Genomic DNA, 17006 nt, shown 5'->3' with positions numbered 1-17006 from the left:
AGGAATTGTCCGTAGAGCTCTGAGAAACGATTGTGTCGAGGCACAGATCTGGGGAAGGGTACCAAAACATTTCTGCAGCATTGAAGGTCCCCAAGAATACAGTGGCCTCCATCATTCTTAAATGAAACTAGTTTGGAACCACCAAGACTCTTCCTAGAGCTGGCCGCCTGGCCAAACTGAGCAATCGGGGGAGAAAGACATTGGTCAGGGAGGTGACCAAGAATCTGATGGTCACTGACAGAGCTCTAGAGTTCCTCCTGTGGAGATGGTTGTCCTTCTGGAAGTTTCTCCCATCTCTGCAGCACTCTACCAATCAGGCCTTTAAGGTAGAGTGGCCAGATGGAAGCCACCTCTTCAGTAAAAGACAGCCCGCTTGGAGTTTGCCAAAAGGCACCTATAAGACTCTCAGACCATGAGAAACAAGATTCTCTGGTCTGATGAAACCAGTATTGAACTCTTTGGCCTGTATTCCAAGCTTCACATCTGGAGGAAACCAGGCACCATCCCTACGGTGAAGCATGGTGGTAGCAGCATCATGCTCTGGGGATGTTTTTCATCGGCAGGGACTGGGAGACTAGTCCAGGATCGAGGGTAAGTTGAACTGCGCAAAGTACAGAGAGATCCTTGATGAAAACCTGCTCCAGAGCGCTCAGGACCTCCGACTGGAGCGAAGGTTCATGTTCAAACAGGACAACGACCCTAAGCACACAGCCAAGACCACACACTCAAGGACATTCAGTCTCTGAATATCCTTGAGTGGCCCAACCAGGGACCGGACTTGAACCCGACTTGAACCCGATCGAATATCTCTGGAGAGACCTGAAAAGTGCTTCAACAAAGTACTGAGTAAAGGGTCTGAATACTTATGTAAATGTGTTATTTCAGTTTTAAATTTGTAATAAATTAGCAAAATGTTCAAATCTGTTTTTGCTTGTCATTATGGAGTAGATTTGATGAGGGGGAAAAAACAATGCATTTTAGAATAAGGCTGTTACAAAATGTGGAAAAAGTTAAGAGGTCTGAATACATTCCAATGGCACTGTATGTCCGAACTCAGAATCAAATAGGCGCCACAAAAAAAATATGGTCACTGTGGTAGAACGTTTATTTTGATTGGCTATTTTCAGCATTTATCGAAGTCCCATAAGGTAGTCTGATGAACGTTGTGTGTGTATAAATCGATCTTTGTGGAACAAAAATGCAACATGCAACTATTTGGAATGATTTTACTGAGTTACAGTTCATATAAGGAAATCGGGCAATTGAAATAAATTTCACATGATTGGCTGGTCTCAGACAATGTTGCGGCTGTGGAGGTCCTGGGCTGGCGAGGTGGTCTGCGGTTGTGATGCCGGTTGGACTTTATGCCAAATTCTCTTAACGACGGAGGCAGCTTATGGTAGAGAAATTAACATTTAATTCCCTGGCAACAGCTCTAGTGGACATTCCTGCAGTCAGCATGCCAATTTCATGCTCCCTCAACTTGAGTTGTCTGTGGCATTGTGTTGTGTGACAAATCTGTACATTTTAGAGTGGCCTTTTCTTGTCCCCAGCTCAAGGTTCACCTGTGTAATGATCATGCTGTTTAATCAGCTTCTTGATATGCCACACCTGTCAGGTGGCTGGATTATTTTGACAAGAAGAAATGCTCATTAAAAGGGATGTAAACAAATTTGTGCATGTTTTTTGAGAAATAAGCCATTTGTGAGTATGGACAAGTTCTGGGGTCTTTAATTTCAGCTCATGAGACAAACACTTTACATGTTGCTTATATTTCAGTGTATTATTCTGACCATTCACAATTGTATTATTGTGCATGTAACTGTACTCTATGAAGCCTGCCCTACTCAGTCAGCATTGTGTCCAAGGGGAACCTCGGTGGCCGTCTTCTTTGCTGTTTCTACTTGTTTACAATAGTCAAGATAAGGTTTATTCCACTCCATGTTTCAGTGCTGAGCCATGTATGAAATCTATCAACAACCTTAAAGACCAGCACAGATTTAAAAGTAGGCTACTGTTTTTGGCCACTGTTGCGAAAAGGTTTCCCATTTCAAAAACACATCTTTATGCAATGTACAGTACTCGTCTACAAATATCTGCCAAAATATTGAAACGCATGAGTATTTGGGGGAAACAAAGTATATTGAAAGCAGGTGCTTCCACACAGGTGTGGTTCCTGAAATAATTAAGAAAATAACATCCCATCATGCTTAGGGTCATGTATAAAAATCTAGGTCAGGCCATTATTTTGGGTACCATGGTTATGCCCCCATAGCATGACAATGCCCCCATCCACAGGGCACTGAATGGTTTGATAAATATGAAAATGACGTATGCCATGTCAGTCACCAGGCTTCAACCCAATTGAACATTTTGAAGTGGCAACTGAGACAGTGTTTTGCACCACCATTAATAAAACACCAAGTTATGGAATGTATTGTGGAAGAATGGTGTCGCATCCCTACAATAGAGTTCCAGACCCTTGTAGCATCTAAACCACGGTGCATTGAAACTGTTCTGGTTCATGGTGGCCCAACACCATATTAAGACACTTTATGTTGGTGTTTCCTTTTAGACAGAGAGAAAGGTATCTCTATGATGATGATATGTGTTATAGATTTATACCATAGGATAGGATCTTTGTGAATGTAAGACACGCAGCAAAGGACATAAAACATACTATTCCATTTTGATTTCACTATCTCTGATTTTGTTAAGCCTGTATGTGTCGGTCTCCTCTCCCTGTAGAAACTAGCAGTGCTTAAGGATGGCTTCCAGTTGGACTCGGTGGGTTCTCAGTCTGACCTGTGGGGCAGCAGCCCCTCCCTGGCCAACTCTGAGCTGTACATCCCCCGCGTCTACTCCGAAGCCGGATCCCAGACCAACATACCTGCTGAGGTGAGCGGGGGGTCTGTTCAGTTGGCACGGAAGACAATAGACTGAAATTGTGAGGGAATACCTGGACTTGTCCAATAGGAAATGCTTTGTTTTAATTTTCCGTCTCAAAATGTTTCCCTTTGGTGTGCCCTAATGAACAGGAACAAGGTTACAATGCACTGGTTGCGTCACTAATTGATCAGAATGTAGCTTTGTCACACACCTTGATTTTTGTTTGATATAGTTTGTGACCAACACCAACAACTTGGCAGAGAAGGTGCGACTGAGCCTGAAGTATGAAGAAGCAAATAGAAGGTAACTTGTGTAACCCAGATGACTCATTCTCAACACAACCCATCAGTCTATATATAAACTCGGCAAAAAAAGTAACGTCCTCTTACTGTCAACTGTGTTTATTTTCAGCAAACTTAACATGTGTAAATATTTGTATGAACATAAGATTTAACAACTGAGACAAATGGAACAAGTTCCAAAGACAGGTGACTAACAGAAATTGAATAATGTCCTTGAACAAAGGGGGGTCAAAATCAAAAGTAACAGTCAGTATCTGGTGCGGCCACCAGCTGCATTAAGTACTGCAGTGCATCTCCTCCTCAAGGACTGCACCAGATTTGCCAGTTCTTGCTGTGAGATGTTACCCCACTTTTCCACCAAGGCACCTGCAAGTTCCCAGACATTTCTGGGTGGAATGGCCCCAGCCCTTACCCTCCGATCCAACAGGTCCCAGACGTGCTCAATGGGATTGAGATCCGGGCTCTTCGCTGGCCATGGCAGAACACTGATATTCCTGTCTTACAGGAAATCACGCACCGAACGAGCAGTATGGCTGGTGGCATTGTCATGCTGGAGGGTCATGTCAGGATGAACCTGCAGGAAGGGTACCACATGAGGGAGATGGATGCAACTTCCCTGCAACGCACAGCTTTGAGATTGCCTGCAATGACAACAAACTCAGTCCGATGATGCTGTGCTACATCGCCCCAGACCATCACAGACCCTCCACCTCCAAATCGTTCAGGCCTCGGTGTAACGCTCATTCCTTAGACGATAAACGCGAATCCGACCATCACCCCTGGTGAGACAAAACCGCACCTCGTCAGTAAAGAGCACTTTTTGCCAGCCTGACTGGTCCAACGACGGTGGGTTTGTGCCCATAGGCGACGTTGTTGCCAGTGATGTCTGATGAGGACCTGCCTTGCAACAGGCCTACAAGCCCTCAGTCCACCCTCTCTCAGCCTATTGCGGACAGTCTGGGCATTGATGAAGGGATTGTGCGTGCCTGGTGTAACTCGTGCAGTTGTTGCCATCCTGTACCTGTCCCGCAGGTGTGATGTTTGGATGTACTGATCCTGTGCAGGTGTTGTTACATGTGGTCTGCCACTGCGAGGAAGATCAGCTGTCCATCCTGTCTCCCTGTAGTGCTGTCTTAGGCATCTCACAGTACGGACATTGCAAGGTTTTGCCCTGGCCACATCTGCAGTCCTCATGCCTCCTTGCAGCATGCCTAAGGCACGTTCACACAGATGAGCAGGGACCCTGGGTATCTTTTTTGTGTGTTTTTCAGAGTCAGTAGAAAGGCCTCTTTAGTGTTCTAAGTTTTCATAACTGTTTAAAAATATATATATATTTGACCTTTTATTTAAACAGGTAGGCTAGTTGAGAAGTTCTCATTTACAACTGTGACCTAGTCGAGATAAAGCAAAGCAGTGCGACACAAACAACAACAGAGTTACACATGGAATAAACAAACATTCAGTCAATAACACAATAGAAAGTCTATACAGTGTGTGCAAATGAGGTAAGATAAGGGAGGTAAGGCAATAAATAGGCCATAGTGTGGAAATAATTACAATTTAGCAATTAAACACTGGGGTGATAGATGTGCAGAAGATGAATGTGCAAGTAGAGATACTGGAGTGCAAAGGAGCAAAAAAATAAATAACTGTATGGGGATGAGGTAGTTGGATGGGCTATTTATAGATGGGCTATCTGAAGTGATCTGTGAGCTGCTCTGACAGCTGGTGCTTAAAGTTAGAGTGGGAGATATGAGTCTCCAGCTTCAGTGATTTTCGCAATTCGTTCCAGTCATTGGCAGCAGAGAACTGGAAGAAAGGCGGCCAAAGGAGGAATTGGCTTTGGGGGTGACCAGTGAAAAATACTTGCTGGAGTGTGTGCTATGGGTGGGTGCTGCTATGGTGACCAATGAGCTGAGGTAAGGTGGGGCTTTACCTAGCAAAGACTTATAGATGACCTGGAGCCAGTGGGTTAGGCAACGAATATGAAGTGAGGGCCAGCCAACGAGAGCATACAGGTCGCAGTGGTGGGTAGTATATGGGGCTTTGGTAACAAAACGGATGGCACTGTGATGAACTGCATCCAATTTGCTGAGTAGAGTGTTGGAGGCTATTTTGTGAATGACTTCGCCGAAGTCAAGGATCGCTAGGATAGTCAGTTTTACAAGGGTATGTTTGGCAGCATGAGTGAAGGAGGCTTTGTTGCGAAATAGGAAGCCGATTCTTGATTTCATTTTGGATTGGAGATGCTTAATGTGAGTCTGGAAGGAGAGTTTACAATCTAACCAAACACCTAGATATTTGTAGTTGTCCACATATTCTTAGTCAGAACCGTCCAGAGTAGTGATGCTGGACGGACGGGCAGGTGCGGGCAGCGATCGGTTGAAGAGCATGCATTTAGTTTTACTTGCATTTAAGTGCAGTTGGAGGCCACAGAAGGAGAGTTGTATGGCGTTGAAGCTCGTCTGGAGGTTAGGTAACACAGTGTCCAAAGAAGGGCCAGAAGTATACAGAATGTTATTGTCTGCATAGAGGTGGATCAGAGAATCACCAGCAGCAAGAGCGACATCATTGATGTATACAGAGAAAGGAGTTGGCCCGAGAATCGAACCCTATGGCACCCCCATAGAGACTGCCAGAGGTCCGGACAACAGGCCCTCCGGTTTGACACAAGGAACTCTGTCGGAGAAGTAGTTGGTGAACCAGGAGAGGCAGTAATTTGAGAAACCAAGGCTGTTAAGTCTGACGATAAGAATGTGGTGATTGACAGAGTCAAGCCTTGGCCAGGTCGATGAATACGGCTGCACAGTATTGTCTCTTATCGATGGCGGTTTTGATATTGTTTAGGACCTTGAGCGTGGCTGAGGTGCACCCATGACCAGCTCTGAAACCAGATTGTATAGTGGTGAAGGTACGGTGGGATTCGAAATGGTTGGTGATCTATTTGTTAACTTGGCTTTCGAAGACCTTAGTAAGGCAGGGTAGGATGGATATAGGTCTGTAACAGTTTGGGTCTAGATTGTCACCTCCTTTGAAGAGGGGGAGGACCGCGGCAGCTTTCCAAAATTTGGGTATCTCAGACGATACGAAAGCGAGGTTGAACAGGCTAGTAATAGGGGTTGCAACAATTGTGGCAGATTATTTTAGGAAGAGAGGGTCCAGATTGTCTAGCCCTGCTGATTTGTAGGGGTCCAGATTTTGCAGCACTTACAGAACATCGGCTATCTGGATTTGGGTGAAGGAGAAATGGGGAGGCTTGGGCAAGTTGCTGAGAGGGGGGTGCAGGGCTGTTGACCGGGGTAGGGTTAGTCAGGTGGAAAGCACGGCCAGCCGTAGAAAAATGCTTATTGAAATTCTCAATTATCGTGGATTTATCAGTGGTGACAGTGTTTCCTAGCCTCAGTGTGGTGGGCAGCTGGGAGGAGGTGCTCTTATTCCCCATGGACATTAGTGTCCCAGAACATTTTGGAGTTTGTGCTACAGGATGCAAATTTCTGTTTGAAAAAGCTAGCCTTTGCTTTCCTAACTGCCTGTGTATATTGGTTCGTAACTTCCCTGAAAAGTGTGACCTTAATTGCCTACCGTCTGTAAGCTGTTAGTGTCTTAAAGACCGTTCCACAGGTGCATGTTCATTAATTGTTTATGGTTCATTGAACAAGCATAGGAAACAGTGTTGAAACCCTTTACAATGAAGATCTGTGAAGTTATTTGGATTTTTACAAATTTTCTTTGAAAGACAGGGACCTGAAAAGGGGACGTTTTCTTTTTTTGCTGAGTTCTATAAGTAACAAGTAATAAAGAGCAGCAGTAAAATAACAATAGCAAGACTATGTACAATGCTGCGGGGCACCGGTTAGTCAAGGTAATGTGTACATGTAGGTAGAGTTATTAAAGTTACTATGCATAGATAATAACAGAGTAGCAGTGGTGTAAAAGAGGGAGCAGGGTGGGGGGCAATGCAAATAGTGTGGGTAGCCATTTGATTAGCTCATGAGCACTTATAATGACTTAGAAGTCATATCTCTTTTAAACCTTCTCTTCTCCACACGATTAAATAGAACTTAAGTAGCCTTACAAGAACCCTTGGCTTGTGTGAGCCGGAACGGCTCGTAGGAGCCTGTTTATTGTTTTTGTAGCATCAGGCTGATTGATGTACAAGTACACCCCCTGGACTCTAGTCTATTGCAGGGCCTTAGAAAAGGAGAACATATAAATACAACATAATAGAACATTAAATATACACTCTCTATGCTCTCCTCTCTCCACCTCCAGGATTGCCACCATCGAGGTGCAGATAGCCAAGCTGGACAGTGAGGCGTGGCCAGGGCTGCTGGACCCAGAGCGTGACCGCCTCATCCTCATCAATGAGAAGGAGGAGCTACTCAAGGAGCTGCAATACATCAAGCCTTGCAAGAAAGTGCCCAATGACCAGGAAAAGATAGAGACACAAAAGAAAAGGCTTGAGAGAGACCTGCAGACTGCCAGGGACAACCAGAGCAAGGCCTTGACCGAGAGGTGAGGGGAGAGGATTTATAGCTACGTGGCGGGGTGCAAAGTCATTGCAAACATTGTGGGCAGCAAACACAAAATTGTTTAATTAGAACAGTGTGAGGCTAAATTGTTTGGGCAGTAAAGGTGGGGGAAACCTTGGTCAGCATGGGGCTTATAGACATTGAGTGATCACTCCTTCCCTGGGTAAAGTCACAGCCAGGGAAAGAGGGATACATGAGAGAGGGAACAGAGCTGCACACCAGGAAAGCATCATGGTCACATACAATAATACAGGAGATGAAATTAGTCACTCTCTTCTCAGTGAACTTTTGCCACTTTTTGGAGTTTGTGTTCCATTAGTCAGCACCTCACAAAAAGAGTGCATTTTTCAATTTGTTTTCTACAGCACCTGTTAATGCTAGCGAGGGAACAGGTCAGCAGGGCTGTTGCATGAAGGAGAGAGGAGGACATTGGAACCCCGCTGGAACTAGGCTACAGTATATTCACTGACAGGGAATAGATAGGCAGAGCAAGGCCCACTGCCCTGCTGATAACAACCTACTGTTCTGTGCTTTAACTGCAGTGAAAAGACATGGTGTAAGTAATATGACTGTTACATAAACCCAGAAGGTCTACTCCCTAATGGGGACCTGGTGTAAGAGTTACTCCAAGACACACAACACTGCTCTTTTTGTTGTGTTGGATGCTTTGATCCACATAGCCTTTTTTCATGACATTCCTGGTTCATGGTTGTGATTGGATCATAGACATTGATAGTGTAGTGTAGAAGCCCCTCCCCCTAGCCCCTTACCTGGAACTAGCCTTATCTAAGGTCCATACTTACTGTTTAGTGGTTGGAAATCTGCACTCTGGATGAGGTAACCAAGGAGACTATACCAATTAGGCCTATTTTCGCTCTTTCTCTTTTATTTCATTCCCATATATCCTCTTTCCTTCTCTAATTTTCTTTCATTTTCTTTTTTTATCTCTCACTCTCCCCCACTCATCTCTCTCTCCCATATGTAACTCGAGCATCACAAACAGGGGATGTAGGGTGGACGCAAAATAGCCTTTTTTAACAAGCTCGTTTAATATTTGAAGTCAGAAGTATCTACTCGTTGAGGAAGAAAATAACCTTTTAGCTCTTATAACTGTTTATAATGCTGTAATTACTCTAGTTTGTAAGAACATTGTATTAAGATGTTGTAATTATGTAATTGTATGGTCATGTAGTTGATAGTTTTTTCTGATTACCCAAGTAGAATAGGGCCTGTTTCTTCTGCTTGCATTGTCATTTTTTTGACCTAACATTCCTGGTGTTTTGTCTTTTCTATCAGATTAAGATTGCACTGTAAGAGGAACAAGCTGGTGAGAGAGCTGGAGGAGATGGTTCGCCTGGCCTCATCATTACACACTCAGCTCAAGAGGTACATTTACTCACCTAAACAACACATTCAGCAACTGTCACCCAGCTGTAACACAGTACTACCACGCTGCCAGTTCAGGAGGCACAATCACTTAAATGTATCGACTTAAAATGTAATCCTATTGCACAACTGAATGTGCACATTCCAAATGAAAAATGAATAAGAAGACCTTGGAGACATGGGCAATGTTTTATCTGTGGAGGGCTTGGCATTTTAGATTTACCTCACAACCTGCCTGGTGCCTTGAGCTTACCCACAACCCTTTGAGGGGAAGGAGTCAAACTTCAATCCAGGGTCTTCAAAGGTCTACATTCACCTCATCTTAAAGGAGCGTCTTTCATTTATAGAGCTCCATAAATTCACATAAGATTCTAGACTACAGTATTTTATCTTCTGAGTGGCTTGTATGATTCATTCAGTTCTATGAGGGACTGTTGGTCTTAAAAGAGAATGAGAGAGGGATAGGACATTGCGTATTTAACCTTTACTCTAAAAGCTCAAGATGTGTCCTATACTTTAGACACTGTTTTTGTAAAGTCAATTTGAATTTCAGCTCTGAAACAGGAGTGTGTGTTTCAGAAATGGACTCTGAAACTGAAGCTGTGTTTTATAAGATGTGAAGTCTCTGTAAGATAGTCATATATATTAAAGCTATTTTCAAAAGGCGCTCTCCATACAAATAACTTCAACAATAGTGTTAGTCTCTTTCTCTGTTTTTGTTCTTATCATGCATAATTCATCCTGTTTCTAGCTGATATACATCAAAGGGCTGAGATGCAGAGAAACTCCCCTGTGTCTTTCCTAATGAGCTTGCCTAGCTTTAATTACTATGTTTTCTGTCGAGTAGACACTGCATTTGAAGTTACTGAGGGCCAAAAGATGGGGGAACAGAGAAGAAAATGAGGAAAATTTGGTTGGAGTACCCTCCTAGCTCTTCTAACACTGGTCCTCTCTCTCCCTCTCCCTTTATCCCCATCCACTCCGCTTTTCGCTCCATCCTTTTTGCTGCCCCCAATTTTCTCTCTCTCTCTGCCCTCTTTCTGTATTGTTCTCTTCTCCTCCCCATCCTCTCTGATTTTCTCTCTCTTCTCTCCATCTCCCCTCTCTATGCCTTCTTTCTGTCCAAATGTTCTTTCCATCTTCCTCCCCATCTAACCCTCTCCTCTCTCCCTCCCTCCCTCTCTCTCCCTCCCTCCCTCCCTCTCTCCCTCCCTCCCTCCCTCCCTCCCTCCCTCCCTCCCTCCCTCCCTCCCTCCCTCCCTCCCTTTTCCCCATCTCTCTTCCTGCAGTCTTTCGGCCAGCACACTGTCGTGTTCCTCAGGCAGCAGCCGTGGCTCTCTGACCTCCAGCCGGGGCTCTTTGGCCACCACGTCATCCCTGGGCTCCACCTCCTCCCTGAGCTTCACAGATATTTACCTGGAGCAGCCTGAGCTGGGAGACCCAGACTTCCAGAACAAATTGGACTCCCTACTGCAGGAGGGTGGCCCGGGGGTCAGCTACCGGCCCTCCAGCTCAATCACCACCATCCACGAACACGAGGTGGTTGCTGGGGGAGAGAGAGCGGGCGACAAGGGGGGTGTTGTCGGTGGGGGAGCAGAGGCCAGAACCAGGCTACAGGCGCTGAGACTATCAGAGACGCCAAGGTCGATCAGTTCACTGTCGCCGAGGTCTTCGACGTCGTCACTCTCGCCGCCCTGCTCGCCGCTGGTCACGGACTCTATATTCCTCTCCGGGGAGAGGTTTGCGGGACCAGGGGGCCCAGGTGGGGGACTGGACATGGAGCTGCATAGCAGGCTGACTGAGCTGGGGCTGGACAAGGGGGAGCAGCAGCACCCTGGAGGGGTGGAGCAGGATGCCACTACCATAGCTGGAGAGATGTTTAAAGGTACAGTCACTTTCTGTCTATCTGATATTATTTAAGCTCTCTTTTAATATCAGGAGAGCGACTGTATTACCTGCTACTGTAGACTTGTGTAGTGTTGGTGTGTAGTGGACCGTATGGTCTTCATGTCCATTGTGAACCGTAAAGAATTAATATGTTTAAGATCCACACAAAACGCATTACAAGTCATATAGAAATATCAAGTGTTAGCAACACACTAAGATATGAACGTAAATATACACTGAGTGTACAGAACATGCTCTTTCCAAGATATAAACTGACCAGGTGAAAGCTATGATTCCTTATTAATGTCACCTATTACATCCACTGCAATCAATGTAGATGAAGAGGAGGAGACAGGTTCAAAAATTATTTTTAAGCCTTGAGACAGTTGAGACATGGATTGTGTATGTGTGCCATGCAGAGGATGAATGGGCAAGACAAAATATATAAGTGCCTTTGAACGGGGTATGGTAGTAAGTGCCAGGCGCACCAATTTGAGTGTCAAGAACTGTAACTCTGCTGGGATTTTCACACTCAACAGTTTCCTATGTGTATCAAGAATGGTCCACCACCCAACGGACATTCAGCCAACTTGACACAACTGTGGGAAGCATTGGAGTCAGCATCCCTGTTGAATACTTTCGACACCTTGCAGAGTCCATGCCCAGACTAATTAAGACTTCTCTGAGGGCAAAAGGGGGTGCAACTCAATATTAGGAAGGTGTCCCTAATGTTTTGTATACTAAGTGTATATGGGTGATGTAGTAGGAGATGTTTAGTTGCATAATTGCAAGCCTGCACAGTGTGACCTAGAGAGAGAGACAGGGCTGTATTAGCCTTCACAGTGTGACCTAGAGAGAGAGACAGGGCTGTAATTAGCCTGCACAGTGTGACCTAGAGAGAGAGACAGGGCTGTATTAGCCTGCACAGTGTGACCTAGAGAGAGACAGGGCTGTATTAGTCTGCACAGTGTGACCTAGAGAGAGAGACAGGGCTGTATTAGCCTACACAGTGTGACCTAGAGAGAGAGAGACAGGGCTGTATTAGCCTGCACAGTGTGACCTAGAGAGAGAGACAGGGCTGTATTAGCCTGCACAGTGTGACCTAGAGAGAGAGACAGGGCTGTATTAGCCTGCACAGTGTGACCTAGAGAGAGAGAGACAGGGCTGTAATTAGCCTGCACAGTGTGACCTAGAGAGAGAGAGACAGGGCTGTATTAGCCTGCACAGTGTGACCTAGAGAGAGAGAGACAGGGCTGTATTAGCCTACACAGTGTGACCTAGAGAGAGAGAGACAGGGCTGTATTAGCCTACACAGTGTGACCTAGAGAGAGAGAGACAGGGCTGTATTAGCCTGCACAGTGTGACCTAGAGAGAGAGAGACAGGGCTGTATTAGCCTGCACAGTGTGACCTAGAGAGAGAGAGAGACAGGGCTGTATTAGCCTGCACAGTGTTACAGCCCACTGTTAACTGTATGGTTTACTCCAGCTATGCAACTCTGCACCGGTTCCCATGACCGCCATGGGGGAAAGGTTGTGACAAGGTGTTTCTCTACACTCCTCTTCTCCTCCCTGTTTTCCTCTCCTCTTCCAACCCCCTCTTCCCCTAGATGCCATAGTGCAAGCCAGAGGGACGGTGGGGGCGGGGCCTAAGAAGATGGGCGTGATGTCAGCAGTGTCTGATGAGTCGGTTGCGGGTGACAGTGGGGTGTATGAGCCCTCAGAGACGAGGTGGGTACAGTAGAAGGCCATTGGGTCACCTGGAGGAGAGGTGTCTACCTAATTGCTTTACTCTGGAGCAAGACTTAAGACCATGTTCAGTAGCCTGAACCTTCACGGATAGTAATGGAAAGATGGTGCTTCATTAACACCCCTATCCTAACTAATGTTAGAAGGGTGTGCAGTATATACAGTAATTAAGGTCAAACACGATATTGTAATTTTTGGGGGATTAGGTCAGGATACCCACTAACTTCTAGATGTGTATGTAAATCAAGTTATTCAGAAAGGTAGAACTCAAATTGGAGAGGTTTGATCTGATGGTTTATCTATTCATGTATCTATTACTATTAGAAAGAGACAAGCTGTCTGCAGTACTATGTTTTGTTTGAACTGTTTGACCCTAGAACCTGAGGGCCATAACTGATGGCAACATACATGTCCCTGTCATAACTTACTGTGGTGTTTGAAGTCTGGTAGCCAGATCTGTTCAGACTGATGTCCCCACTAGAATATCAGTGATATGACTTCAAATGGAAGGTTGGTGGCTAAAGCACAAACCAGGTTTTGCTTCCTGGTACTGTATTTGATAGCAGCTTTGTGGATCTAACCCTGTACGTGTCACTTTTCCCAGGTCAGTCCTCCCTGCAGAGCTGCTGCTGGGCTATGAGGAGAGGGGAGGACCACTAGGCTGTGCCCAGGTCAGACTGGGCCTGAAGTACGAGGTGAAAGACAAGCGCTTCACCATGTTCGTCATGCAGCTCTCCAATTGCAGCGTCCTCGTACTGCCACCAGACCACAAAATGTATATAGCAAAGTTGCCTTTTCTCTTTGCTTTAGAAGTGAATGACTGTCATTACTTGGCTATTCAAAACACCTTTTCAATGACTGTGTGCATATGCTGTGTGTGGTTGTCTTTGTTCCCACTTCTCATCAATTAGGTTTGTTTGTATTGAGAGTACTGTATGTTTCCTCTGTCCTCAACTGTATACGCATCTGTGTGTACATTGTCTTGAGGTGTTTAAATGTGTGTGTCTCCTCCATAGATACATCCGTGTGGCGGTGCTCCCGTGCTCAGAGTCCACCTGCTGCCTCTTCCGGACGCGCGGCTCTCTACCCCAGGACATTGTGGAGGTCAACGAAGTCTTCGGTGTCCAGATGGCCCACAATGCCCTGCGGCAGAAGACCCTGAGGGTGGACATATGTCACACCAGCCTGTCTGGCCGTGAGGAGTGTCTTGTGAGTGTAACGACTGTCCCTGGTCTGTCACTCATCTCTCAATTCAGCATCAACATAACAAACAGTCCACACCCAGACAGTGCAAACACTTGTACGTGGTGTATTTGCTAAGTGTACATTGAAATTCCAATGTATACCTTTTAGCTTTCCATTGTGTTGTCATTGTGTCATATGACTGGTTTATTGCTGTTAGTGGATAAGAGCTTTTTGTCCTTCCTAACACTCCGTAATGTCTCAAGCATGAAAGTCGGTTACAACAGTGTGTAACATCGTTCAGTAGACTACCTTTTAACTATTGTATGGCTTTCTGTCCTCTGGGGCAGGCTGGTGCTCAGATAAGCCTGGCTGATGTCAACACCTCTGGGGAGAGATGTGTCAAGAGCTACAACCTCCTCAGCTACTCCTTCATGCCCCAGATCAATAACAAGGACAAGACTGGGACGGCTCGGCAGTCTGAAAGGGTAACATAGACATTCATTCATCTATAGCAATGGCCTGCATTTCAAAAGGAAATTGATCTGTTAAGGTGAATCTGTATGGAAGTTTTATGAATGTGTAAACATACTGTATGTAATGAATGCATGTAACAGATGAGTAACAATGTGTGTTCCAGAGCTCTGTCCCCACCACAGAGAGAGTAGCAGGCAGTCTGGAGGGTGACCCAGAGGAGGATGAATGGTGAGCTCTCCCTTCACTAACAGAACCTTTATCCTGTTATTCTCCTCCCCATTATAACCTCTACAGAGGACAGGCCCTTCTTCCGTACTCGTCACGGTCAATGAGGGAGATCTTGTGTCTCACACACACTCACCTCCCCCAGTTGAATAATTGTTCCCTCCCTTCCCCCTCTCCCACGAGAAGAAGCTCAGACATTGAGTGTAGTTTTTGAAAGCCCAGAGGCACACTAACCACCCCTCCTCCCCCACAGCCCCTCACATGTAGAATGGGCAAGGTGAATAACTGACAGGTTGCTCCCTCTCTCTCTCTCCTTACCTCCCTCCCTCTGTCGGTCTGATAGTGTTTCAACCCTGTACAGGCACAGCGAAGAGCTGGAAGGTGAAGTGTTTGAAGACGAAGAAGATGACCACATAGAGGGGGCAGGACCTCTAGAGGAAGAGGAGGGGCTTTATCCTGACAGCAGCCATTGGGAGGGAGAGGAAGTGACAACCAAACCGACTGGAACAGGAACCCTGGCTGAGAGGGTATGTGGAGACTCCATTAACTGTTATAAATACTACTGTATATGAATAGTATTTTATTTGATATTATTTGACCTATTTCCAGATGATGTTCAATGGAAGTATTTGAGTAAAAACATGTGTGTTCATTTGAATCAAACTCAACAGTTCTGCAAACTCATTGATATGCAGACTAACAAATGTGCTGTATGACTTGACTAAGAATGACTTGATCAGAGTTGGAACTGAACATAACAGTACATTTGTAAGCCAAGATTGACTATATAAAACACAGCCTTCATTGTAAACTGTTCTCCTGCTCCGTCCCCAGGTGAACAAGGAGACCAGTACCGGCCACCACCACCATGTCTCCTCCTCGGTGGTCCGGCCAAAGGAGCGTCGGCCCCACCATGTTCCCCAGCAGAATGCCTTCTTCCAGGGCAACACCATCATCCGCTCCAAGACCTTCTCCCCTGGGCCCCAGAGCCAGTACATCTGCCGGGTGAGGGCAGCCGCTCTAGTGCATACAATACATGGACATATTTAGTACACATCTAGTATATAGTAGCACATATCTATGCTAGATATATATTTATATTTGTACATATCTACTCAAAAAATCATTCAGTCAAACTGATTTATTTATATATCCTCTAACTATAGCCTCGTTTTTTAAATGACTGAAATGTTAAATACAGTTCACTCTGACTACTGTTTTCATTTGTGCTTAGCTTTGAAAAGCATCCCAAGCCCAACGGAAGCTGTCGTTCATGCCCTTTTTGTTCCAACTTTGTTTTCTTTTTGTTTGTTTTTGCCGTGTGATGATCAGATCAACCGCAGTGACAGTGACAGCTCCACTCTGTCAAAGAAGTCTCCTTTCGTCAGGAACGCATCAGAGAGACGCAGCATGCGCATGAAGAAGGTAGAATCTACCGACTTAGTATCCATCCCACAAAAGTACATAGATCAGGGGTCACACACAATAGAGATTCTGTCTATCGGTCTATATTTCTATGATATAATTACCAATTTATCTTTCCATTTCTGTCTTGTTAGCCAAGGTTCTTAGTATAACAAGCACATTTTCTTCCTGTTCTGTCTGTCCCTGTCTGTCTGTGTTTCTCTCTGTCTGTCTCTCTCTCTCTGTTTCTCTCTCTCTCCCTGTCTCTCTCTCTGTGTTTGTTTCTCTCTGTCTCTCTTTCTTTCTCTCAATTCAATTCAAGGGGCTTTATTGGCATGGGAAACGTGTTAACATTGCCAAAGCAAATGAGGTAGATAATATACAAAAGTGAAATAAACAATAAAAATTAACAGTAAACATTACACATACAGAAGTTTCAAAACAATAAAGACATTACAAATGTCATATTTTATATATATATATATATATATACAGTGTTGTGTACTTTAAATAAGCATAAATAATAAATAAGCATAAATATGGGTTGTATTTACAATGGTGTTTGTTCTTCACTGGTTGCCCTTTTCTTGTGGCAACAGGTCACAAATCTTGCTGCTGTGATGGCACACTGTGGAATTTCACCCAGTAGATATGGGAGTTTATCAAAATTGGGTTTGTTTTCAAATTCTTTGTGGATCTGTGTAATCTGAGGGAAATATGAATCTCTAATATGGTCATACGTTGACCAGGAGGTTAGGAAGTGCAGCTCAGTTTCCACCTCCTTTTGTGGGCAGTGTGCACATAGCCTGTCTTCTCTTGAGAGCCAGGTCTGTCTACGGTGGCCTTTCTCAATAGCAAGGCTATGCTCACTAAGTCTGTACATAGTCAAAGCTTTCCTTAAGTTTGGGTCAGTCACAGTGGACAGGTATTCTGCCACTGTGTACTCTCTGTTTAGGGCCAAATAGCATTCTAGTTT

General features: G+C 45.0%; 1 protein-coding gene across 4 annotated transcripts in view; it reads left to right on the top strand.

Annotated features, from left to right (window-relative positions):
• The window catches only part of LOC109873038 (protein KIBRA), a 39898-nt gene that overhangs the window by 12575 nt on the left and 10317 nt on the right, over positions 1-17006 (top strand). For 2 of the 4 annotated variants that reach the window (XM_031807459.1, XM_020464538.2), the window contains 13 exons: positions 2749-2898; positions 3122-3192; positions 7464-7706; positions 9020-9109; positions 10399-10994; positions 12604-12724; positions 13347-13517; positions 13759-13951; positions 14275-14412; positions 14565-14629; positions 14970-15153; positions 15461-15631; positions 15959-16051. In XM_031807459.1, coding sequence (XP_031663319.1) covers positions 2749-2898; positions 3122-3192; positions 7464-7706; positions 9020-9109; positions 10399-10994; positions 12604-12724; positions 13347-13517; positions 13759-13951; positions 14275-14412; positions 14565-14629; positions 14970-15153; positions 15461-15631; positions 15959-16051 — 2286 coding nt within the window. The remainder of the gene's footprint in view (positions 1-2748; positions 2899-3121; positions 3193-7463; positions 7707-9019; positions 9110-10398; positions 10995-12603; positions 12725-13346; positions 13518-13758; positions 13952-14274; positions 14413-14564; positions 14630-14969; positions 15154-15460; positions 15632-15958; positions 16052-17006) is intronic. The other 2 variants (XM_031807460.1, XM_020464537.2) reach the window with 1 other exon arrangement.

Source organism: Oncorhynchus kisutch, linkage group LG28 (assembly GCF_002021735.2).
Source record: "Oncorhynchus kisutch isolate 150728-3 linkage group LG28, Okis_V2, whole genome shotgun sequence".
NCBI classification, from domain to species: Eukaryota; Metazoa; Chordata; class Actinopteri; order Salmoniformes; family Salmonidae; genus Oncorhynchus; species Oncorhynchus kisutch.
This window is presented reverse-complemented; position numbering and strand designations above follow the sequence as displayed.